General features: G+C 41.0%; 3 protein-coding genes across 4 annotated transcripts; all 3 read right to left on the minus strand.

Moving 5' to 3' along the window:
- Window positions 1–3141: 3141 nt before the first annotated feature.
- On the minus strand, window positions 3142–8225 carry morf4l1 (mortality factor 4 like 1). Its single transcript, XM_037452504.2, has 12 exons — window positions 8066–8225; window positions 7067–7113; window positions 6900–6967; window positions 6719–6805; window positions 6503–6580; window positions 5812–5837; window positions 5528–5619; window positions 5196–5297; window positions 4831–4919; window positions 4487–4659; window positions 3688–3772; window positions 3142–3604 (listed from the first exon to the last, which is right to left on the minus strand). Exons 1-12 carry the CDS (start codon window positions 8103–8105, stop codon window positions 3520–3522), a joined length of 972 nt encoding a protein of 323 aa, XP_037308401.1. The 5' UTR covers window positions 8106–8225; the 3' UTR covers window positions 3142–3519.
- Window positions 8226–9643: 1418 nt separating this feature from the next.
- On the minus strand, window positions 9644–19263 carry pias1b (protein inhibitor of activated STAT, 1b). The gene is made up of 14 exons (XM_037451544.2): window positions 19156–19263; window positions 17245–17677; window positions 16968–17052; window positions 16743–16790; window positions 16513–16603; window positions 16274–16408; window positions 16086–16191; window positions 15609–15682; window positions 15063–15223; window positions 12663–12796; window positions 12399–12576; window positions 12140–12279; window positions 11570–11607; window positions 9644–11457 (listed from the first exon to the last, which is right to left on the minus strand). The coding sequence occupies exons 1-14, from the start codon at window positions 19198–19200 to the stop codon at window positions 11113–11115; spliced, it is 2013 nt and encodes a 670-aa protein (XP_037307441.1). The 5' UTR covers window positions 19201–19263; the 3' UTR covers window positions 9644–11112.
- A 278-nt stretch (window positions 19264–19541) lies between these two features.
- Window positions 19542–26406, minus strand: skor1b (SKI family transcriptional corepressor 1b). Of its 2 annotated transcripts, none has more exons than XM_037451543.2 (8): window positions 26140–26406; window positions 23897–25659; window positions 23439–23532; window positions 23220–23327; window positions 23063–23122; window positions 22696–22770; window positions 21128–21202; window positions 19542–20418 (listed from the first exon to the last, which is right to left on the minus strand). In XM_037451543.2, the coding sequence occupies exons 2-8, from the start codon at window positions 25640–25642 to the stop codon at window positions 20324–20326; spliced, it is 2253 nt and encodes a 750-aa protein (XP_037307440.2). In that variant the 5' UTR covers window positions 25643–25659; window positions 26140–26406; the 3' UTR covers window positions 19542–20323. The 2 variants fall into 2 exon arrangements, with proteins under 2 accessions (XP_037307440.2, XP_037307439.2); XM_037451542.2 differs by having other exon boundaries at window positions 19542–20421.
- Window positions 26407–26863: the final 457 nt, after the last annotated feature.

Consider the following 26863-nt stretch of genomic DNA (forward strand, 5'->3'; position numbering starts at 1 on the left):
TCCTTTTCCAGAAGAACGGGGTATGTTCTTTCATGTTTTAATGGCTCGGAGTGACCGCGGCCCTTTGTGGCAAATGTACTTTTCCAATACTAATGACATACAGTCACACAAGGCGCTGGCAGCAGTGTGCTACAGAGGCTGCATGCCCACAGTGTAATTAGTCCACCACTAACTCCCAGTCTGGGGAAACATTCACAACCACATTAAACGTGGCTGGTTTTTCACCTCAGAGAGTCTGAAGCAGATGGATTCGCTCAGAAGGAATCGTGTAGAGAAAAATGACTTCCATCCGTCAGTTAAAGTGATAACAGTTGGTGTCTAATGGGGGGCGGGGTTCTCGGCAGAAGAGCGAGACGGATTGGACTGTTTTTGTCTCTTATGTGGTCCCTTTAAAAGAAGCAGATGACCAAAAGAATACTGATAATAATCACAAGGAGTCAATACTGTACCAACTCCACCATGGTATACCACCATGGTACTCAAATTAATAATGTAGAAATACATTACTCTTTAAGTTCATGTTTGTTATCCATGTTGTTGTTGTTTGCTGCTGCTGGTTGGCTGAGGGCTTCCAAATAAAATGTCACTTCAATGACAATAAAAACCCCACGTCTTTTCTTCAGTTTATTGGTACAGTCCTGCCCTCTGGTGGCCATCACACACTATTACACCAAATTAAACATTATTTTCGGTGGTGGAAAAAAAATTGGAATCATTCAGTTAAAATCATTAGAATTTATATTCTTCATCATATCAAGAAATCAAAGTGTAGCGAGATATGTGGAAGAGTTGAATGGGGATGAAAATGATCACGAGTGTGCTTTGTGAAGGAGTAACCACGGCCTGCAGCTTTACTCTTTAGGTCCACTCATGCTTTTCAGCCAGAACAGGGACTACTGCAACATTACCGGGTCGACACCCGACTGCAGAACAGACACAAAGTCCCGTCAGCGACTGGCTGCGAAACGCAGCGAGTTCAGCGTTAGGTGTCCCTTTGGTGGAGAACAAAAACAGAGACTCAACTGAATAATTCCACCTCACCTGCTGGATGTAAATAGGCCTAGAAAAGGAATCAGTAAATAGGCACCTTTTTGCTATCAAGCTCTTGATATGAATTTAAAAGACGAATCTGCAGTAACACGTTGAAAGCTAATTCATCATTCACACACTTTCGAAGAGTTTCAGAGGTGCTGGTGAGTGGATTTTTACGTTACATGGCCACCTAATTTGCCATTTCCAGTCTTAATGCTTTTAAAACGCAAGGAGAGATTTTTACATTACACCCATTGATATGTAATTCTATTGGAGAAGAAGAATAAAGACTTGTCTAAAACAGAGAAACTAGTAAAATACTTCAAAATTGTTTTATTAGAGCAACGGTTTATTTGCCTAATTTATAAAACAGCATCTCGTGAATGCTAAAATATGCAGCTGAATCCTACAAGAGACCCCGAACAGCAATGAACTCGGGACATTTCAGTGGAGGGAAACCTGCTGAACCCCTCACTGGGACGATAACTAGCCTCATTAGCCGTGGCGGTATCATGCAGCGGCCTCTCTCATCTCTGAGGGGTAATGAAAGCACTGAGTCACTAGGGTCAGCAGAAGGCCTCCTGCTGACCCCCGCATGCAACGCCGTGTGTGAAGTGTTAATCGCAGCGGAGCAGGCCCAGAGGCGTCTCCCTGAACTGCAGAGTGGTGTGTGTGTGTGTGTGTGTGTGTGTGTATTTATGATGGGCCGGTTAAAGCCATCAGGGCGCTGTGATCTGAGAACACACTCCAGTGAAAACACATGGTACCGGTTGGGGCCAAGGGGGAAATCCGATTAAATAAACTCTTCTTGAAGCGGCCTGGATTGTTCGTTCCGTAACAACTGAAAGCAGCTGACAGACAAAACCACAAATCAGCCCGAGACTAATATTATGCCTCTCGTTTTCATGTCAAGCAAGTCACAACAGCAGAAGAGTGGAAGGGGGGGGTCTGCTGAATACATTTAGGCTCAGAGGGGGAAGGACGGGGTTTCAATGGCCTATTACATGTCTGTCCTTGCCAGAATACCCTTGACTGTACCACATGCTTTCAATCACCAGGATGTTATTCCATCACTGGCAGGAGGAGAACTTGGCTTGATGACTCAGAGCAGGAAAATAATCCATGACAATATAAGAGGAAAAGGCTCATGGGTATATTTGCAACACGATAGTTTGGCCACATTCCCCAAACTTGCTTGAAATAAAGTTAACAAGGGTGGAATGATAAAAGCTTTCAGGCAGAACCCCCCGCGCAGGCCTGACAAGGTTCCTTTTAAGTGATTCAATGTAAACCACCTGTCCAATTCGTAGTACATCATCAATTTCATCATTAGAAAAAAAAGGATTATGTCTTTGCTGAAGTCACAAAGCCACAATTTGAAATAATGCAGGCTGCAGTTAAAAACCCCATGCGGACAAACCAAAGCAGATGGAGCAGGGACACGAGTGTGTACAAAGGGAGACTCAACAAGTAGGCCGCTGCAGTTTGGATGGTCAGTGGGACAGTAAGAGCGACAATCCAATCAAAACAACGGTCAAGAGGCATTTTAAACTGTTTCAACAACAAATTTCCCACAGGCCAGTTAGACTTTCAATAACCTGTTTTATAAAAAATAAAAAAAGTTAAGACTAATCATTTTACTCAATTCATCCTTTGTACAAGTCTGCTGGCCCAACAGCAGAGGCCCCGAGGTGCCATTAGGACACACCTGTTTACACTTTGCACCGTTCGGTCTGTCACTCACCTGCTACTTGAATGACTTCACGTCAACGCACGTGTTACTATTTGGATAAGGGTTAAGAACCATTCTGGGTTGATATTATTAGTGCAAAGATGTATTAAAGATACAGGCGTATTGTCCTTGTTAAATAGATTGTACAGGTAACAGAAAGGACACCAGGTGGAGGTTTTGACCATTAGTTACTAAATGCACATTCCATATTTATCAACCTGAAATGTTTGACACTTCAAAACTTCTGGACATTTTTCCCCGTATTTTTGACCCGACATATTAACATTTTTTTCACCTAATATTTCTGAAAAATGTTTATTTTCTACACATAATTCTAGTTTTGTCTTGAATTTGGTCTTCAAAGATACACCAATAGCTTGAGAATGAGGTTTTTATTAGAAAACGATGACCGCTTACAAGACAAATTTAGCCAGCATCTAAACCAGGAAATGGAACAAAAAAAAGTTATGACGAAATTCCTTTTCAAAAGATCTTTGTAAACCACTGGACATAATGAGCATTGTAGAAACTAAAAAGTGGTACTCAAAAACATACCAATACAGGAAGAGCGTACTCAGCAGCTTTCCACATGAAAGAAAATGAATTTGTCCAGGGATTAGTGTGACACCTTCCTCAATAAATCAACGGATTTTGCATCAGTTCTCCGAAGGCCTTTAGTGAACTCTCATCCCTTTGACAGGTAAGAACGTTGTCTCCGAACTTCAACACACAAAGGCTTCAGATCCTCAAAAACCTTAAACGGCCTTGCGGTGGTACTCCGGAGGGGCAACTTCATAGTCACTTGCATTGAAGAGCGATGCAGAGTTCTTTACAAGATACCTGCAATGGAGTTAAATGTGATTCGTTACTCCTGTGGCTGAATCAATATGAGCCGCATTAATGAAGGCTTTGTGAACACTCACTTGAGGAAGTCTTGTAGATAACTGAGCAGCAGGGCCAGACTCTTCTCATCCAGAGGAGTGTACGCCAGCATAGCTCCAATTCTCACTTTGAAAACAGAACAAAAAGGTAGAATTGTTTTCATGCCGATAATCCTCAGAAAGGGTCATTCCAGTTATTAACGTGACACAGACCATGATGGTGGATGCAGCTGAATACTTATTTTTAACAACGTGTACATTATGAGTTGACCAGGCTTCGAAGTGTATTTGGTTCTTAATGTACACAAAGATAATATAATAGCAGATTAGGATGCATCAAATCAAAGGCTTCAATACTACAAAGATTCCCTGATTTAGCGTTGGAAATGTTCATTTCAATAATTACAGGATTTTGAAGTCAGATATTTTACAGATATGTTTCAGAAGGGAGAAGTGCGTTTGCCAATTTAGGGTGTTATGATTACAATATAGCAGCTACAGTTCAGTGATCAGTAAACCCTTTAAAAGCAGACAGTCTTTTTGTGTTGTACATGCGAGGAGCAATACATGCATTCATACCTATTGTTCTAGCCCACCAAACCTACAGTGACTTTAATGCCAATACCAATTCAAACCATGAGGACAAAGCTTGAGTTCAGGATGAGTTACCATAGCAACCCAACACCTAAACCAATATGGAGAGTCAATTGGTGATTAAATACCTAATTTATCCAATTCCACTTTTACTCGGATTATTTCCATGTTCAGATTGCTCCAGATGTTGATGTACATTTTTGAAAATAAAATTAATATTAGAGAAATGTTGTCTGAGTGTTTTTACCAAAGAGTCTGAGTAGGTGAGGGGCGCCATAGATTTGAGACATTGATGTATCTGGGTGGTTGGCCAGGATCTCTGCGTACTGCGGCCTCTCAAATTTGTACAGAAGTTGTGTTCCCAGCATAACACTGAAATATTCCCGGATACCAGCAACAACCTCGTTCACAGCAAACTCCCTGAGAAGTGAGGGAAAAAACGAGTTATACCTCTTTGACACCTAGAGCGAACAAGCAGTATTTCATATGGTTGTATAGCCTGTATGATCCACAACAGCTTAGAAAGTAGGAAAAAGAAGAAAGATAATCACACAGAAAAAAAGTGATGGTGATGAGTGAGCGGATTATTACTTGCTGTCAGAGTTTCCTCTTGATTTCTTGTAATTTGCATAATCTTCCAGGACAGCATCGACATTCTTTTTGGCAGGTAGGTGGAAAAGCTGATAATAAGATAATAAGAAAGAAATATTACTTTGGAAATGATTATGTTCTTGTAATGACAATTCAGCTGTGGCTTGGGAGTAATATATTGCAAATCAGTCACGTTTTTTCTTTGACTGAAACTCAAGTAGGATTAAAGCCTTTATATTATTACTTTTTTTAAATAGTAAATGTAATGCCTTGCAGGAAATCTGCAGGAACCCAACTTATACTGTAAATACATGTGATAACATTAATGAATGAAATGCTGCTGGGAAATAGCTTCGGTTACTCACCTGTTTTTGCCGTGTAATCAGGTCCCAGTCATCGACAAGCCATGGTTTAAGCTCCTCTGGGATTTTTACTTTCACCTCTACTCGATTTATGAAGGTCTCCTCCTGAGCAGACAGGAACAAATGAATGGCGAAACAAGCTTTTTCCACAGAATGTTTATGCAGGTAAGGTTCTTTGATCCTCCAAAATATATACCTAATGTACTAATTAGACTTCTTGCTCAGTTAATTTCAGTTCAGCTCAATAATAATATATTAATCAAATAGTATTTTATATTATGTAAATAAATCTAGAAAGCATATATTAGAAGATGATTACTATTTTGAAAGCTTACACTTTCAACAGTTGGGTCAACGCGTGCCCGCTTCTTCCGTGGAGGGTGAATAGGGTCTCCTCCTGAACTTGTCCCTTCTCCTGCCCCAGGAACTGCAAAGTCAGAAAAAGTCCTTAAATCGCATTTTCATAAATACAGAAGTAAAGTTATTTGTGACGCCCTGCTTGACTGTAATTATGCTTTTGTTCTTGAGTGGCAAAACGTAAAAAAGCTGTTTATTGATTTTGGAGGGCATGGTTTCGAAAGCGGTCTACTGTATAAATACACAAAATGACAATGCTTACTCTTTTGTTTGTTCTTTTTGGTTTTCCTAGAAAAGACAAAAAGACAGGTGTTAAAATAATCATTAAAAAGTGATCATCAACATGTATCATTATTACCTTAAATGTCATTTAGCTGACGCTTTTACCCAAAGCGACTTACATTGCATTATAACCCATGCAGTGCTGAATGTATTTTCTCTGTTCATTTTATATAGTTCATGAATTGAAAAGACTCAAATCACACACAGGGAATGAAAGCCCAATAAGACCGCAGCAAAATAATATTTATTATTATTTTTGTACCATTTTTTAACCTGGAAAGTGCATCATAGATTTTACAGTAAGCAAAATTCATATTTAAGACATGAACACAGCCGAGCGAAATTCACAATCATCATTTTCGGACAATGTGTTGCATAAGAGGAAACATCTCTTTTGCAAATGTATAAAAAATGAGTTATATTCCGATGAAAACGGGAGGAGGTTGACGTGGGCTTTGTTGGTGCATCACTTGTTGCATCACATTTTGCTCGGGGAGCAATTAGGGGTTAGGTGTCTTGCTCAGGGAAACATGGCACATGAGGCAGCCGGGATTTGAACCGTCAACCTTGCGGCTCCCAGCGCATCACACTACTCCATGCACCATCATCACCCAACGGCTAAAACAGGGAGACATCATAGCAGCTGACATGCAGAATAACAAATTACTCACACATCGTTTTTCTGCGGTGGAGCAGGTATCTTCTTATTTGGCGCAGCTCCCCTCATTCTCCCTTCTACATAATGGTCTCTACAGCAAGAAAACAATTAAAGAATACATTATTCAAACTAAAGTCAGACTGATTTAAGCCATTTGACTAGTTAGTTTATTGTAGAAAAATAATAATATTTGTCGTGGCAGTGCTCTGAAGAAGAGAAATAGACTTACTGATTGGCCCTCTGAAGCTCTTTCTGTTTCTGCAGATTACTGTCCACATACTTAAGCACTCTGCTTTCAGGAACCCATTCGTCCCAGCTGGAATATAAAAAGACCAAGAAAGAAATCAAGCACAGGGCAAATCATTACTGCATTACTCTTGAATTTTAGATTCAGCTGAACAAAAACTTACTTCTTATTCCAACCACTGTAATGAATAAAGTATTTGATGTGTTTATCCTTGACGTTTATCTTAACACACTGCGAGGAAAGAAAAATGCATTGTCAAAAGAAATGCCATATCGGAGATGCAGAGGAGGATCACATGATCAGAATATCAGGCTAAGTAATGTGGCCTACCTTAGCTTCGTAGAGCAATGGCCCATGAAAACACAGCACTCTTTCACCTGAACAGAGTGTTGGTCAATTAAAATCAGCATGAGAGCAGTCCAAGTATAACACGATGAAATTGTAAAGCTGACTAAACTACTCCTACAAACACACACAAGAAAAACAATTATACTTTAAACTAAAAACACAGACGTCAGAAAAAAGGTTCAGTTAGCAGCAGACCTCAAATTAAGGGTAAGGCTTGGCCTAAAACCCCCAAGATTAGTTTTATTATTGATTTGTTTGTTGAATGAAGTTACAAAGGTAGTTACAATTGCATATTTAAATCAATGACATATTATTAATTAATTAGATATAAATAGTATAACACTAAAATATCCTTGATACGGCATACCACTTTAAATAAGAAACTTGCTACTCAATTATTCAATCGCATCCGAAGTTCACTCTAAAGATCTAAATAAAAAAACAACTTATTTTTAATAATGAACGGTTAATGAAAATTACAATTTATTACTTAATCAAGTAACACAATTTGGCCATTTTTTAACTTGCAAAAAGTTAATTTGACACTGTATATAGATTAAATACTACGACCTGTTGTCATCTCGCAGACCGCTGCAGAATAACAGCAGCAGTTAGCCACACAGGCGTTAGCCAGCTAGGACTCGGCTAACTATTCACTGTGAGGTGGACAGTCAAATCAATGGGGAGCTAACGTTGCATGAATGAAGCTAACGCTTTTAGCTAGCCGTTGATGTATCAAGAATTCAACCCCTGGCTTTACAGTTTTATGAACATACTACTAAAAGTGCACTGTGTTGTAAAGTAAATAACTAACGCGTCTTTAAAAAAAACTCTATACGTTACATGCAACAACAATGAAGGCACCGCTAGCGGTTCGGTGGCGGCAGTGTTACAGCTAGCTAATTGTTCGGACCTTTGCGAAGGTTCCAGCCCAGACAGACAGTATAAATCTACCACACATGAGAACAGACCATTTGTTACCTTCTTGAAATTTAGGTTTCGGGTCCTGTTTCGGCGCCATTCACGGATTAAACTAACAAAATATGCGAAAAATTGCTAGCTTCCATTCCAGTCTGAAACGGCGCCGCTCTCTAAAACCGTCATAACCAGCGCAATGACGCATTAACACCGCGACAGGAGATGCGCCCGGAAGCAGAAACATTTATGTGTTCCTCACTCGGATGTTATGGAAGCCCATTTCAGACATTTTGAAGAACAAAACAAAGATCCTTTAAGTTATTATAATGAGAACCCATCAAACTTTTGAGCATTTCATTATTGTGACATACGATCTCATTATAATAATAATAAAATAATTAATAGTATATCAAGTGAAAACAACTTGTCTTTTAAATACATTGTGTTATATTTATTGAAGCGAATTTTCATTTAATCTTTAAAATTAGATTTTTTTCAATTTTTTCATTTAACATTTCATTAATACAAAAACTGATGAGTGGAGATTACATTAAAAAACCGAGGTTATGAAGCACGGTTCAGCAAAGGCATAGCTACACCTCAAGAGAAAGTTCTCTCGCAAAGAAAAAAATAGTTACGTTTTGATTTTCATTAATATGTTGGAATCATTTGCTGTTTCTGATGGTTTAAATCAAATACTTATTCAAAACTGCCATTACTAGAAATACTATCGAGACATACATGACCGTTAGTCAATTGTATGTAATCGAATTTAGCAACCTACAATAGAAAAATTAATATTGAGTGATACTCAGGCTAGTCCTTCATAAACTGTAACTAAGACATCATTTGCTAGACACTACTTGGGACATGACCTGCCTTGCATGTTTCAGCAGTCAGAGATTTGATATTGGGGACTGTACGTTAAGTTTTTTAATTCACAGATAGACTATATACTTCACTGCAAAACCAGCATAGTGCGTAATATAAAGGTGATACTGTTTGAAACACCTGTCTGTCTGTATAGACCGTGGGGTCTGCATTCCTGTTAGGTGTGCCGGGTTTGGGCATAAATATTATGCATATTGTTTTGAAATTGGCGAACACCTTTGGGATTGAGATTAATGAATAACTATGTACCATTTCTTCATTTTGTAATTTCTGATTCGGTGTGTGTATAGAGTAACCCAAAGTGTTGCTGGATGGATACAGACATTCATGGCTCACAGATTGTTTTCCTTTAGCATTATCCTGAGGAGGATGTTTGTGCTCTTCTAAGTCAAATGTTTCAACAACTTTTGGATAGTTTACATGAAAATCTTGTGATAAGTCAGTGCTCTCTGGGAAAGAAACTGTAATATGACACCAATTCTAAACTACCGTTAAACATAATGGTGTTGCTTTCAAGCAAATTCTAGTCACTCAATACCTTTCCCATTAGAGGATTGTTTGTCAGCAAAACGTGCTGTAAATATTGTACATGTATATCTGCCTCTAGGACAAGCATTTGCAGTATTGTGTAATTACGGTTAGGATGTTTTCCCCAAGTAGCTGAATGGAGAGGCTTTAGAGCAACTACAGATGTGCACTTTCTAATACCTGTTTAATTCTTACAAGTATCAAACAGCACAGTAGACCGTGTAGCGGTTCAAAATGATCAAAGCCTCTATTGAGTTATTGACATCATCTGATCATAAAACAAAGAAAATGTTACAATGTATGTCAAGCAACTATGACATCTTTAAATAGCATTCATTATATAATTACAAAAGAAATATCACATGTGACAATGACAGCAATGCATATCCACAAATCAAACAAATGCTTAAAATATATATGATAATAAATAATCCTAATTGTAAGCACATGTCAAGAAAAGTAGAGGAAGGGGATGCGTGCTTAATAACTTCAATGGTTTTAACTTCAGGGCGAAAATGCGTCTTGTGGTACAATCAAAAGAATAAGCTACCCCTGTTCTCGCACAGGCTGATTCAGAGAGACGTGACCAAAAGGCAATGCATACTGTATCCTCAGTAAGAAGCTGCGTAGCACACAACAGGTGGGCTATCAGGCAACTTGCAGGGACATACAGCAACTTTGAAAGTGTTCCCTGAAACAGTGGCCGAGCCTTTACTGCTCCACACGGCCGTTAGACAGAGATCAAGTGCTAAACTGACAGAAATTTTAAATTACCTCAAATGTATCAGAAACAAGATGTCTTGAAAGACGTCAACCAGCCACTGTTCTGTATTCAAAATGAGACAGGTGTGCTTTAGGCGAAGCATACACAGAAGAAAGTGGCTTGCTGGACTTCTGCCATTTAGTTACCCATTTAAAAAAAGCCTGATTTTAGAAAACTGATTTACTCCCAATGCATATGAATTGTAGGTATAGTCCAAGCTATACACTACGTTTTGTATGTGATTGACTGAAACAGGCAGAAAGGGTGCAGAGATGTGACAACAGGAGGACCTAGCGTTTTGATTCTAGTGGCAACATTTCCTAGAGGCATAAGGAATGCTTCTTTATAAACCGCGTACATACAACATAACTTACTTCATAAATAATTCCTTGAAAATAAAATGACCACAGCATCGATGTCTTCTACAGTGACGGCAGAAACGGCCACATCTTTCTGCTGTCAAAGCAGTTTTGACAAAAACAATGCGATTTAGAAGATAGTGTTACACATGTTTCTGTTTTGCTGTGACTTGCCTTTTGTACATCTATAACAATGCCCATTTTCTTTATACTTTAAATATTACGTTACATAAGGTGTCATCTCATTGGGTTCTGTGCACATATACTGAAATAATGCAACTGACATGGAATATCGAACTAAAACTGTAAAAACCAGGTACAAAAGGTACAATATAATCAAAGGACCACATGAAGAAATGTGAAAAAGCCTTCAGTATTCACAGAAAAATATCAACTGAAGTCACTCACTGGACAAGAAGCGTCCGAAGTTTATATACACATGATAAGTAAAATTGAAAATAGATTTTCCTCTCTGTACATAGCACTGTATTCTTTCACCTCCCCCTTCCATATTTACAAAGAACTCCTGTTCTCGAGGTCTCCCATGTCTCTTAGTTTTTTGTGTGGATCTAGTCGAGAGAGATAACGTCCGATATGGAGCCATAAATGGCGGCCGCCGCAGCAGCTTCCACCGAGGACCTCGACAATCCCGAGATGGCGTGGCTGTCCCGGTCCCTGTCCCTCTCTCTGTCTTTGTCGCGGTCCCGCAGACTGCTCGAAGACACCAAACTGCTGGTGCTGCCACTGTTGCTGCCTCCGTTGGTGGCTGCCAGCGTGCTGCTACCCGGGGTGCCCGGCTGCTCCCGCAGCATCTGAGAGGAGCCGTAGGGCAGGAAACGGTTGAGGAGCAAGTCGTGGTCCTCTGAGGCGGATGCCGATGCAGCTGCCGCAGCAGCCATCACCATGTTGTAATGCTAACAGGATAGAAAAGAGTGAGGAATAATGTAACCGCGGGAGGAAAAAAAAGAAGAGAAAAACACACCTCAGTATAATGCTGCAAAAGTGTATGTGCGGGAGTCAATATACCTGATTGTCGCCTTGGAGGAAGGAGAAGAAATTTAGATCTGGAAGAAAAGGAAAAAAGTTACTTTAACCTTGATATAACCAACCAATAATTCATATTTGCTTAAATGATGTCAAGTATGTCTTAAAGTAAATGTAATTGGCTTATGTACATCCAGAGAATCATTGGTTGCTGGAATGATTCTGGCCTCATTATAGTTTGGTCCCCTTACCAACACAATCAGCAGCTAGAGCCGCAGCAGTGACTATGACACACGACATGGAGGAAATTAAAGTAGGATTCATTGAAAACAAAGCCCCCAGTGGCTTTGAATACTCCAGTTGAAAAGGATCGTGACCTTATCAGCACTCCATGTTAAAACTTAGCTTAGGTTAATAATATAACGCTTCAGCAGATTACGGTAATCAAATCAAGTGGGTGTCTTCATCCCGGTAGTCATGTGATCACATTTACTGCCGAGGGTTTGTCCCAGCAACAGGATTACACATGACTATCAGGACATATCACATCAGCACATCTCAGGAACATATGGGCATTGTTGTATGTTTGTTTGTGGCAAGTGACAGCGGTACCTGGCAGGTCACTGGCTGTGTGGTAATAGTGGCGATAGTCCTGGATGAGAGGCGGCGGGGGGGGAATGTAGCTGGTCTCCACGTTTGGCATGCTGGGGGCTCTGCTCACAGGTGGGGACGGGCTGTGTAGGTTCAGTACTCTTGAGAAGACACAGAGCCACATCACGTTAGATACAGACAACATAGCGCAACGGAGCTGAGCACCAAGATTCCAAAATGCATCTGCATCTAACTTGCTCTTTATGGTTTAGAGGCTTACCCCTTGCTTGGAGGTGGGGAGATGGGAGACAGTGAGGGACAGGGCCTTTTAAGAGGCGGCTCATCGTCTAGCTCCTCTTCTGAGGAGCTATCCAGTGTCAGGTCAATCACATCAACATTCCTGCTGTTGTCATGAGACGATCCCCGTTTCTGCTCATGCGTATCGGTCCGAGACGAATCTACACAGGAAGCGTTAACTCACACTTTGCTCACAGCTCTCAATGACTTCTGCATTAGAAGAATCTGAAATCCACTGGTTACCTACCGCTGTCTACGCCGTTGTACGAAGCCGACACATCCTGCACCTCTTTCTTTGACCTCATGGGGGACCAGTTTCCATCTTCTTTGAATTGGATTTCATCACAGTCAGAACAGCTATTCAAGATTTCCATGAATAACCTGTGAAAGCAGAATAAGATTAATTTACAGTTTGACAACTTTGTCACCATAACTACAATGGCTTTAGTATTCTATAATATTTAGTTTTGGAAATACAGTATTAGTGGCACGTTATAAAGCAGCCATTAAGATGCTTTTTTGTAACCATTAGATACAAATTAGATGATGAAACATGTTACAGGGAAGTTGGTGCTTTATCTAAGTTCAAAGAGAAGGTTTTTCTGTCAAAAATGTTGATTGTAGCAATCTTTTATCTACGTTTTTGGTTATAGCAAAAACAAAAAAGTTTCACAAAAAAATTGGGGATATAACCTGGAACTTTTTCTTGGCATCACCTCGGTCAGAGTTCCAAGCTAAGCCAATACAAGTGGACACACTATCCTGCACAAACCCAGTACTTTTGAGCTACTTTCAATAGTAACCACAATTCTTTGTCTGCTCGCAAAGTTGCGAGGGAGACAATTCCATTTACTTGACCAGTAGCTGTTCCTTCGGCTCTATTGCCAATGGAAAGATTGAGCAAGCGTCTCGTTGAAGATGATGTTACAGGTGTTTTACGCAGCTATGGTGAGGTAAACAGCTGGGAGTCCATGCTACTAGGGCTGCAACAACGAATCGATGAAATCGATTAAAATCGATTATTAAAAGCGTTGGCAACGAATTTCATTATCGATTCGTTGTGTCGCGCGACTATTATCTTTTAGTATTAAAAGAAAGTTGCGCGCGCCGCGCAGAGCTGGGAAAAAAAAGTTGAGCGCTCGCGCAGCAGAACATCGGAGAGACCCGTACTACTGTTCTGAAACATGCGGAGGAAGAGAAGCCAATGCGACCTAAATATTTCACACTGAAATGGGGGGTGCGGGTCCTAGCGGGCAACGGGGGGGGGGGGGGGGGGGGGTGCTGCGGTTCTCTTTGCAGCGCCAGTAGTTTTACGTTCTAATCGCCGCGCTCGACTTCAAGGTGTAACCTTTATTATTGTTCGGTCTGAAACAGCGCGCCCAGTGACGGGTGGTGCAGCAATATTGTTGTCCTGGTGGAAATCAGGAGAAAGGTCGGTCCGGGATATTTTCGGGAGGGGCTTTGAAATTCGGGAGGGTTGACATGTCTGATTGTAAGATATGCAAAAGCGACATGGCCTGGCACGGGAGCACCACGGGGATAATTCATGATTTTGTGCCTAATATATTTAATTTGGCGGCTATAAAGTATACATCATTCAATGTGTGTATGTTTTTTGTGTTAGTCCATTTTATTTGCTTACTTAGGGATGTTCAAGGAGCAATCTGTTAGTTCAAAACATATTTAGGAAGTGCACAGTCAGTTCTATTTTTCAATAAAGGGTTGGAAATTAATGTTTTTACATTTTTTATCCGATTCATCGATTAATCGAACAAATAATCGACAGATGAATCGATTATTAAAATAATCGTTAGTTGCAGCTCTACATGCTACACTAAAGGCTGGAACATGCTTCTGCTTCTGGGTCTGCGTCTTGTGTCGACGGAGTTGTTTCAATTCATGGTTCAAAAAGGCTTGCGCATGTTGCAAAGCAATTCACCGCCAGAACACAAGGTGGAGGACGTTTTTTTGTTGAAGACGACCTAGAGAGTGACATCTTTGTGTGTGGAAGTCGTTGGTTTGTTTATTTATATATCATAGACTTTTTTGCCCCGTGCATCGGCAGTGCTGCTTTTCATTGCATTTTTTTCACGGACATATTTATACCATATTTTCCTCCAGAACTTTGTTCACCCCTCGACCAGCAAACCGAGGTTTGCGGAGATCCGCGTCCACTACAAGGACGCGTGGATGGCGCCAATGACGGGTTGTATCAGTGGTCATATTTAATTTTTTTCCGAAAAAAAAACTCTTCTGATTCATTTTCTTGTAAAAAAAATCTTTGTTTTAATAATTGCGGAATTATGCTACGAAACCAGAAATGTGAGACTCCTGAAAGGATGTAGTTAGCAGACCAATCACAGCCTTGCGTGCTGCGTGAGCTCGCGAAGCTTTTGATGCAAGTTTAGAAAAATGGGTCAACACAAGCAAGCATGCAAGAGGTGGTGAAAAGGCACGCAAGGAGCACACGTGTCCTTGCGTTTCTCTGAAAACACAGAAGCATAAACTTAAGGGGATACCCACCCGCAGTGGAAAACCAAAACGACAGCAACTGGTACCAAAGGTGTTTGGAGTAGAACGAAACGATGCAGTGGCAATGAGGCATGAGACAGTATTCTAGCAGGACTGTGTGACTCATGGTGCTCACCCGTCGATGATGAGGTGCTCATACGGCGCCTTCTTGTCACAAACAGGACACACCCAGGTCGGCTTCTTCTCATTCATTTGGATGTAAAGTGTAGCATCGAAGCACTGAAGGTGAGAACATGTCAACGCTCTGCAGGGGATCGTCAGCCTCATCTTCCCCAGCTTGAACAAAAACAAAACAAACTAAATAAATGGTGCTTAGTTTTATAAAGACAGAATATTGGAGGTAAACGTAACAGTGTTACATTTAAGAATACAGTATATGTTATATAGCGTATATAATGTTGTCCCTCTGTCAGTAAAATGAAATTGTTTTTAAAAACTAATAACAAATCCCAAAGTAATTAAAATCAGGAATACATGTTATACACAGTACCAGTCAAAACACACTTTCTGATTTGATTGAATGAGAGTCCACATTTTTGACAGGTACCGTAGCTCTATTGAATATATACTTGACTACCAGCTTCTCTGGTATGTTACTAGGAAAAACTTTCAAAAATAACTAAGAACAATAGCTACAATTAATATGCGGTGAGGTATTTACAGGACAAAGGAGGGAGACTCGTAGGCTGGTGGTGGCAATCTCACTCTCTGGATCAGCTGTTAATTTCTCTTTGACTGTGAGAAGAAAAAGAAATACACAACAAAGTGATTATGACTGTTTTAATAGAAGGTTTGCTAATGTTGATTTGTACTTCAGGATCTCAAGCTACACCCAATCTAATCTTCTAACAATACACATAGCATGCACCACTTCAAAGAGGAACATTAAATGTCATGTAACGCAAAAATGAATTGGCCGTTTTTGAGAACCGCTACAGAACTGAATACTCTTACAGAACATGGTTCCTTTTTCTGGGTCCCAAATTTAATCCCGGAGACATCCACATTTTAGTGACTGCGTGGTCCAACACAAATGAAGAGGATTCACTACATGAATTAAATTTGATTATATAATCTAAAAAGATGTAGAGGCAACATATGTTCCATGTTTTCACTGCAAAATCAGGGGGAAACTTACTCAAAGCTCTTGAGTGGTCAGGGTTCCGAATTCCTTTGGCTCGTAGTCTTTGCAACAGCACGGCAGATGACTGCTGTCTTACCAGATAGACGGCCATAGAAAAACTCTGACAAAATAAAGATAAAATGAGGATGAACAAGTTATACTGGTGAGATGAGTTTCCTCCTTAATGGAAGATATTTTCTTACCCTCCCAATTTCTGAAGTCCATGACACAACAATTGTGTTGGGAACAGTGGTGGAAAGTCGGACAAGAGAAGTTATGTTTATGGGGCGGCTGGGCCTTTTTGGTTCAACTCCATTTTTGGTTGGAGGAAGATATCCCTGCAGACAAAACATCAAACATTAGTGACCTTGATTGTCACTAACTGGTAGTGTTACACAGAACATTTGACAAGGAATTCTGACAAAAATGTGCCTGGACTTACCGGGAGATTACAGGGTTTGCTGTTCACCTTCACACAAAGATTAGGGGGGAAATGATCCTCTTGAGGACAGCTTGTCTCCGATAAACAAAATCTGAAAAAAAAGTGGAAGCTTAAATGTCAAAAGAAATGTGGTTCTAGTTGACACAATTCTATTTGTGTCAAATGCAGCAAACTATTCACTTTAACAAGATAGACTTCTTGCGTATAAGAGAAAAGTAGGTTATACATACCGTAACTGAACTTGAACCGCAAAGTCACATTTGGTCCCAGATATGTCCCTACAGAATTAAAAGCGAAGTCAGACCTACCCGATCAAAGGTTTAACACAATCTAATACCAACATAGTTAACTTTTGATTGCTGGCTGTGTTAGAAAATACCTGCGTTCAAACTCATGTAAAAAACATTCAAACGTTTCTTTCATAGTATTATTTCTTCTTTTCTCTCATCACTTACATGGAGCTGCTGATCTGTTGAACTTGCTGTGGTGTTAATGCAAAAGCATAACATGCTTCCTGGAACCGCTGACTGTTGTCTGAAGCTACAAAAAAACACCAAGAAACAGAACACAACAGTCAGAAGTAAAACTAAGAGAGAACTTCCTCGGCTGACTTTTAACAATCGGGTTTCAACAAGTGATGGTTTGGATATCTGTGGTCACAATGCTGCATCAATATAGAGATAAAAGCGAGCTGTTACTATTACAAAGTGGACATGGAAGTGGTGAACTCACCGAGGCTGGTTGGCTTAATGAGCTCATCCAGTACGTCGTAGAATGGCAGTCTCTGGAGCTTGACATCAGGATGTACAGGGTGAAGGGCGGAGGGGAGGTGAGGCAAACCCAGCTCATGCTTAGGCCCAAGTAAAGAAACAGGCAGTAGAGGCGAAGCAGAACCGTGACTGTCAAATCCCAGCTGGGCCAGGCCAGCGGGCAGGCTGGAGGCAGAGTGAACACTGGGCAGAGCCAGGTCGACCGGCGAAACCATTTTGGTTGGGAAGCGCCGCCTGTAGAGCTCCTTGATCTTCATCTGCACTGCGGGACTGCAACCGGCCTTGAGTAGGTGGAGAGCTTTGGTCAAAAGTTCGTGTTTGCGCCCGTGCTTATTCCGTCCTGCATACCCCAACAACACCTGGAGCTCCGAAACTCGAAGGCTCATCACCATTTGCTGGTGAAGGGAAAAAAAGCGGGTTAATTAATAAACCCTATCTCAGTAGACTTACCATTTAAAACCAAATTCTTAGAACAAGGTTTGTTTATTTTCTTTAACACCGTTTTTTATATGCGATATGCATATATGAGATATGCGTCGAGCAGGAATATGTATAGATTTATTTGCCCTTTGTCCAGTTAGTATCTCAAAAAAAGACACCCATTAAAAGCATCATTGTGTCTTATTTAACAAACACACTCAGATGGTTTTGGCTGAGATGCTCCTTGGCTTGACACGCACATAACATACACGTAATTTCCTTTTAGCAAATAAAAATGCACGGTTTGTGGACAATCTATTAACAATCTAATGACACAGGCTTTTTATTCTCAACCTGACACATCCGACAGTACAGTGTAACCCTGATAATAATCAGATCAACAATTCATTTTTTTTTAAATCATCGGATGGAACCAAAACATTTTGAATGCTCAGAGGTCCTCTTGTTCAGGTTACTTTTAGTTGTAAATATAACTATGTTCAAGCATAGTAATGTGCTGTGAATAACAGTGACTGAGCTGTTAATAAAATCCGGTTTTGCATACTACAAAATGTGATGGAATATTATTATAATAATAATTAATTTTTATTAATTTTTTTTAAAAGGAGATGAACTTTCCCACTGTATGGAAGAACAGCTCATATGCGGCAACGGATCAGTGTCAACAGCGCCGAGATTTGTCAAGGAAGGAAGCCGATCAAAACGTGTAACAGTGAACGTTTTAAGACAAATATTAATCGAGAGGCAACATTTCAGAGAGTATCGTTAGAAGGCGCAGCAGGACAGCATAGATTTAGCATTCAGCCGACAGCGTCAGTGTGATGCCGGTTCGACGTAATATGACTGAAACAATCCTTAAACGTACAGTATTCACTCCATCTCATGTATTACACTAGTAATCGACAATATAGGTTACATAACCGCCAACCAGACGGTGGATACCAGCTGTATTTCGTGGTCCATCGTCACGTCATATCAGAACTAACATTAACGCTAATGGATGCTAAATGCCTCTTGCCTTCCAGGGAATAGACAGAGCCCAGTTTTAAAAACAGACATTGTGTTCCACTTGGGCAACTACTGATATTGTCATTTGGCCAACATTACAGTGCGGATGGGATGAAAAGGTTGACATTGATGAGTCGTTTTAAATATGTTTCTAAAAGCGCTATATGGCCTTATCTGCAGGTGAGTCCCACAGCAAAGGCAGCCTAACGGAACGTCGGCAACAATAACAAAGCTAATGCTAACGAGCTAGCCAGACAGCTAACATTTTGCCGGTTCCCATTGCTCTGTTGTTTTGGTATTAAATGCTTTTTTGGCGAAATATGTTGGGTCTCTACTGTCCAGTTACAATGGTTATATGATTCAAAATCCAATTCTCGCAACATGAAACGTCTATTTGTCAAGCTAATGAAGGGACTCGCTTTACCTTCAGTTCCGCACTGTCCGCCATCTTGTTACATTTGGTACGCATGCGCAATAGCCATCCTCAAGGGAGAGAGCAAATTCAAATTTGTGTCACTCCTCACCACAAACAGAAGGGGTCGCTGCAGCCACACGTACAACTGTGTAAATTATATTTATATATATTTTGTATTTGCGGTCTCCAATGTAAGGATTTGCTACTTGTCATGAATTCCCCCCCAAAATGTGAAAATGTCACATCTGGGAACTTGACTCCTTGACCTTCTATCGCCTGGTCAATCTTATGTCTAATCAATCAATTAATCAAATAAATAGCTATTCAACAGTAAACATAACTGATTGTTGCATCTGTTCGGTGGCCAATGGAACAATGAAAGTGTTTCTCATGGCTTCGCTTTATTCGAGCTAAACAAACAATCATCACTCTCACTTATTGTGAACGTTTCACGTAAATTTAAAGGTGAATTGCTTCTCCCGAGAGAAATTGTTAACATTTTATAATTTCAGCTCAAGTGCCGAGGGCAAGAATCCACATTTCTTCAATAAATAAATAGATTTATTAGTGATTAAATCAAATATTAGGCTACATGAACAAATAGGTTACTCAAATAGTAAGTTGGTAGTTCGCGGGTGATCCTCAGCCTATAACTTCAATGTTTTGTAAGTTTTCAGACAAAAGGCATGGTTTGACCACTACAATGTAAACCTATTTCAATGCACATCGATGTTTTTTTAATGGTAATTCCCATCATTTGTTTAAAGTGCATTACATCTAAAGGAAACTATTTGCTTGCAAAGAAGAATACAGCAATTAGGCTTAGATGACTGAGATACTGAGAGGACAAGGAGCAATGAATGGATTCATCAAAGCTGCTATTATTGAAAACAACAACAACAACAACAACAACAACGAAATAACAACCTAGAACTATTACAAGATATATTGTCATTGCACTTTGCCACAAATAATAAATATCATCAAGCTATAATTTCAGGAAAACAAATTACAATGTATGCAAGATGTTGACACATATACTGATGGGGGTGATACACATTTTGTAATATTACAAATAATTACAAGTCTTCTTTTAACTTGACTCCTTGGAGGTTTTCCGTGGGCTTTCCATGGGAGTCCTTGGTTTCATTCGAATATAAATGTGCTATAATCTGATTCAGGGGGGTAGCAGAGGGGATTTGAAAGAGCAGGATCCGCTGCAATGGCGAGGAGTCAACATCTTACACGAAAAATGGTGTAAAGCGTCCTGAGCTTCTATGGAGAAGGAGATAAAACAATCAATAGTGTACTTGCAGATTATGGCAAATCTGTCGGATGAAAAAAAATATTGATATTGATAAATATATGAACACACATTTGTTGATGATTTGAATAAGGAATTGATAAAGCCTTATTTCACACAGTTGAGCAATAATAGGTTGCCGATTGAAGGTCATGCTCCAAAAATGTTGTCGAGTCTACACTGACAGATGTCTGTCTGGAATGATCTTCTGGCTTCAGAATTATAATCTGCCAAACTGCTGCACTGATTTTACAATGATTTATAAACTTATGTCCAACTTATGGATAACGCGTCTTGAGACCTGATGGAGCAGATGCACAGAGAGCCCAGGTCCATCTCGAAATGAAATGTTATCTTTATTTGAAATTTCCATCACGTAGATTCATGACTGTATTTAATATGATAATGTACGCCTCTGTGTAATAAGTGGAAATTAGCTAATTGTGCAAAAAAATTTTTTAAATAGGACTATTTTCTGCTTAAATGCTGGTGGATTCGCGTTTATTTAACGGACTTTGCGTAGTAAATCACAGGCGGCAGACTACTCACGCAAATCCTTGATATCCAATATACACAGAGGATTTCAAGCATTTATCATCAATCACATCGGTAAACATGCCACTGCAAATCTGTGAATCCGCGCTGCTACATCCGCTCCCTCTGCTTTATTTCTCTCACCTCTGACGATGTGAAGCTGCTGAACCATCTCCTCTCTGTATGAAAGTTCCCTTTTCATTTGATCCTGAAAATTATCTGAGAAACAAATGTCAGATTTTAGTTAGTAATGCGGTGATCAATAACCGCAACCATCCATTAAAGCTTGATTCTTACACACGCAAACACACGCGTCGTTAATTGAACTATACTGTGAATACTTAATAATAATTAAGGATTAGTCCACTCATATAGAAAATATAAACTAAAGCATTGGGAGGTTAGTCGGATGAATAATATTGCCATGAATATTGCTCATAGGAGGTAAACGGCGTTGATCCGTTCCTAAGATCATTGGCCTCTAGAGGGCGCTGTTCTCAAGAAGAAGACACAAGGACCAACTTTCGAGGCTAGTGTGGACACACTGTACTTGCAATTCATGTTTTGTGATGGAAATAGCAAATTAGAATTTTTGAAGACAATTGAGTTTAGAGCAAATTAAGTCAATTTAAATGTAAGCATAATTGCCCGGGGAGAGTATGAACAGTATATTCTAATCCTCTTCAATTAAAAAAAACTAACACAAATCTAAATATAAATATAAAGTAGTAATTTAAGTGATAATAATCCAAACCCCAAATCCATTTTAAGAGATTGATTTGTTGAGAACCAAATATACTTTAGAGATTTTAAAACAACAAATCTAATACAACAGGTCACATTTGAGATATTTTTTAAATGATCCATTTTTAGGTGTGCGTTCAAAGATTGATCCGCATTTGAGAAATACTTTTTAATACCTTTGTAACCCATAACAGAGTCATTTTTTCACTCTCTGTAGATCTGAGATGTTGCACAAATAAATTACATTTGGCATTTTAAGATGTTTCCCTTGTGTACAGAGTTACAGTGAGTCAAAATACTGGAGTATTCACAATGTGGGTCTTGTTTGGTCCTGTGATTTACCTGATTCCATGTAAGCACTCATCTTCTGGATGTGGCTCATTTCTATATTAAGAATAAAGATGTATACAGCACCCGTGTTTCTATTAATTCAAATGCAGATATTCTTTATGGATTTATTACCCACTTTCGAACACTCCAAAAAGTCAATACGAATATTTTTTATCCTTTTTTGATATTACCCTCGCTTTTTTAATTTTCTGTTTTACACAATGCCAACAACTTCTATAATCTAGTTTCTGTTGTTGACATTGAACTTTCTTCAATTGTTTCTGAAGCTGCATGGATGTTTTTGGATGGAAGGTTTTATAATTGCTCCACAAAATAATCCTCAAAAATCATTGTTGAAGGATTAAAAGGTTTTGAAAGCAGCTCTTTCCAGGTTAGTGTGACCCTGAACCACTTAGCATTTCTAGAACGGTCCCCTCTAAAAGATGTATTTCTCTGCAGAGAGGAGCACGTTGCCCTGTTGAGGTGGACATGGTCCTGGCAGGGCATGAGTCCATGCTTTGGTCTGACTCACAAACATAAAAGCGGAGCAGCACTTAACATTCACCAGAAGGATTTTTAGTCTGGTCAAAACAAAAAGCAAAATAGTTGGAGAGCAGGGCTTCCAGAATTTAGCTTACCTTTCAAGTTTTGAAATTCTCGTTCCAGCTTTTTCCTCAGCTCAACTTGCTCTAACAGCTGCTTCTGTAGTTCCTCTAAAAAGCAGACAAAATAGACGACGTTGGAGGAGGAGAAGAGGTACAGCAGGATTCCTTCATATGACACTGATGAGAATATCATCATAATTTATATTGAATATTTCCTTTTATATTTTTGGGGGACGGATGCCAAATAATCTGCCTTAAGGCAATGCTGGGAGAGGACACTAAAATCTGTAATTGTACATTTTATTGAAAAATGATATTATTAATCATGAACATTCGTATTATTAATGAATAATATTGTGATCTGTCAATCGTTTCACCTCAAGGTAAGACGTGGTCTTACCTTTTGCCAGACTTTCTATGGCTCTTTGTGACGGCTGAGCTCTAGCTGGCGCGTCCTCGGCTGAATACACAAAAAAAAAAAATCAGATTTCTCTAACTGCAAAAGGTAAGGCCCATATCCTAATTCTTTAAAACTCGCTAACCTTGGTGTAACTTACCGTCGTCATCTGGCTCTCGCTGGTTCTCATCACTGCTTTGTTCATTAAACGATTTCGTTTCGATCTCCTCCACTGTGGAAGACGGCTCTTCTTTACTTGGACTCTCATCTTAAGAGAAAATAAATTCGACGTAATTCGAAAACCTCTATTTTCATGTTTTTTTTTGTTCTTTCTTTTTACGGCGAATTTTTTTTAACAAAAAAAAAAAAAGAGTCTAACCATTTGTTGTAAGTGCTCCAGTCTTGTAATTCGCAGGTCCGAACTGATACGGACTGCTCCTTTGTTGCAGCTCACCCCTCTCCGCTGTGTACACCTAAAGAAGACACAATCACCACTTCTTTCAACTCTTCAATTTGCAAAAAAGTTTAACAAAAAAAAGTAAAAATTAAACCAAATATAATAATTAAAAATAAACTCTAAGTTGCAATGTGTGTACACTTTTATTTAAAGAATTGATTGTTTTTTTTTCTGAATATGTGGACATGCTGATCGTTGCTGCTGTTACACTGTTTTAACAAGACACATTTCGCCACAAGACCACAGAAATAACTGGTTAAAAAATACAAACACACACACACACACGCACACAAGCCAAGGAAAGAAACCCATTTGCCGAAAACTTTAGAGAGAGATTTTCATCGCATTATCGTCACGTATCTCAGTTATAAGTCACTCACTTCAGTAAAAGACGCGGCTATGTGGGTCTCTGATAACTGCTTGTTCTGCAGTTCTCTGTCAGAGGTCTGGGCCACGTGGAGCCTCATTTTGGGGGAATCACGCAGACTGCTCTCCCGCAGGTGCTTGGAGTCTGAGCCGTTTGGGGAAACGCTGTGGGCCAAGCCTTGAGGAGTCCGGGGACACGCGGAGGGCAGAGGCCGGGAGTCCTCCTCCTCCTCCTCCTCCCCCTCCTCCTCATCCGGGGTTTTGTTTGACTCCACATCCACGTCCGGCTCGCCCTCGCTGTCCACGCAGGGGGACACGGACCTGTAGCTTGAGCTCTCACTCAAAAAATCCGGTGATAGATAGCCGGTCCGACCCCCGCTGTACGCGCCCCGGTTGCCGTACAGCTTGGCGATGCAGTCGGCGTCTTTAATAACGGGTCTGAACGCGGAGACGTAGCTGATTTTCCGGGGCGCGAGGGTCATCCCCTCGAGCGGCCTCGCTTCGTCTCCCGACTTGTCGTCTTCGTTACGCGTGGACTGGGTGCTCGAGCACCGGTCGTTGTCCACCATGCTGTCCTTGGACGTGTTGGTGCTCCGGTCGCTGTGCTCGGACATGTCCATGTCGGCCTGTCTCGGCGGACACAGCAGCTCTGGTGGGGGTTTGTGATGAGTCTGGGGGTACGGAGGCATGGGCAGCGCGCCCGCCGCAGGCCAGAACATGGGGAAGGTGTGGTAGGCGCTGTCCTTGGTACCGGGCCACAGGACACCCGGGAGGCCCGCTTTGCTCTGCTCTCCCAGCGCGCCGTCGTCTTTCTTCTGGCACAGGCCGAAAGCCGGGAACCCGTACGGGTGAGGGAAGAGCGGCGGTGGGATCTTCTGCAGCATTCCGAAGCCTTTGCTGGGCACGGGTATGACTGGGTAGCTGCGCGTGCTCGCCATGCCTCCCCGGTTGTCCTCGCTGCTGAGGATTTTTGCCGGTATATCGGGTGACTCGCGGGGACGGCTGTGTCCATGTGATTTTAGGGAAGAGCCGGACTCGGACCCGCAGCCGGGCAGCGTCCTCTTGCGACTGCCCCCGTTGAACATGGCCTTGACGTCTTCCCACGCGTGTAGTATGTCGGTCTGGCTCCCTTTATCTGACAGTTTGAGATGCCGCCTCCAAGAATTAAAATTAGCTGCGTCCGGCTGCGTGTATTTAGACTCGGGCGTGCGGTGCGAATGAAATATGAATTTATTTGGTGAAAAATACATGTTGCAATAGAAGCACTTGATGCACTTGGCCCTGGAGCTGTTGTATCTGGCCGGGATGAAGTTACCTCGACTCCCCCAGGCGCATTCATGGGAAACATCGAAGGCAAAATTTTCTGGAAGCTTAGGCGGCGCATGGGCTCCTAGGAATGACTTGCATAGTCTCTCGGCCTCGCGTTTGGTGATCATCCCGCAGCGCCTGGAGGAGATTGGCATTGCACCGGCCCTCCGCAGGATCTCCAGCTGGACAGGCGTGCACTGGACGCAGGTGATTCCCAGCGCAACACGCCGGTTGTGTATCTCGTTATAGCTGTACGTTTTCAACAGCGTGTTTGATATCTGTGCAAGGCAAAGTCTCTCCTGGCCATCGATCACCAAAGACACTATCGGTATTCCGTACAGCACCGTCTCTCCGACCTGGTTGGGCTTCAGGTTCTTGGTGGTCGGGTAGGAAAGTTCTTGTTTGGAGTTTGGTGAAGAGCTGGCGTCTCGTCCCGCAGGTATGGAGTCCATCCTTGGAGGCCTGGAAGCTGCACAGACGACGTACGTCATTAAAATGTGAGATTGTAGCAATATAATAGCCCCGAGGTCAGGTTTTTATAATAACCCATTAATGGAGCTTTTTAGGTCATGATTTCATGATCTGCTGAACATGACAACAGAGAGGATAGAAAATTGCAGGCCTAAATTTAAAGAAATTTGCATTAACACGATTTTTGTTTTTTTAAACAAAACAGGAGTAAAGCAGTCATTTTATTAAAACATCGTGTTGAGGTGCAAATTATATATTCCTCGTGCTTAAGGAATATAAAACTTAACTTATATTATTTATATTGGCCAGCAACTTCACCCCTTTTTTACTGTCAGCATAAGGTTTTAATTCTGAATAATTGAACGTTATAATGCAAACAGACTTAGCGCGATGGTTGTTTTTTTTCTCCCTTTCAAGCCAATAGATGCATTAAAGTCACAAACAGACTGTACCGTCAAAATCAGTTTTCAAAATTCACCTTAAATGTCCGCGCAGCTCCCCTCCGTCGTGAATGAGAAAGCTGTGATCAGGCGAAAGTCGGATGCGATTAGAAGTCGGCTTTGGAGGTCGTAAAAAGATGTTTGCTTTCGGGCGGGGGACGCAGTTGTCCGTGGAACACCGTCCTTCACTCACACTGCTCCGATGTGCGTGTGCGCGGATGGTTTGCGTTGAGCGAGCAGCAGCAGCAGCAGCAGCAGCAGCAGCACCGGTGTCCACATGGCGTGCAGACTGAAGTACAGCCCCCTCCACGACGCACACGGCAATCAAGTGACGGAGAAACTTGTGGCGAGGCACTCCCCCCCCCCCCCCCCCCCCCCACCACCACACACACAAGCACACGCGCACACACACACACATGGATTCAGGACCAATGAAGACGGTTTGAGGGTTTTTTAGCAGCTCTATACACATAGGTTTATAGAATTGTACAATCATCAGACAAAAAGAAAAAAAAATGGTTAACTTAACATGATGATAATGCAGCCTATATGTTCAAATATATTCCAAAATAAATCAAATTAATTAACATTAATCTGCAATTACTCTGCCGAGCAGTCTGTCAACAGCCTTACATTTAATCAATTATTTTGCATTTTCCTGAAAAAACATTCGCGATGTGATTGTCAATTTGCACAGAGGAGGCTGCAGTTCGCATTTGACACGCCGCTGAAAGCAGCAGGGACCCTCGGACGCATTGTTGT

This window comes from Pungitius pungitius, chromosome 6 (assembly GCF_949316345.1).
Source record: "Pungitius pungitius chromosome 6, fPunPun2.1, whole genome shotgun sequence".
Lineage (NCBI taxonomy): Eukaryota > Metazoa > Chordata > Actinopteri > Perciformes > Gasterosteidae > Pungitius > Pungitius pungitius.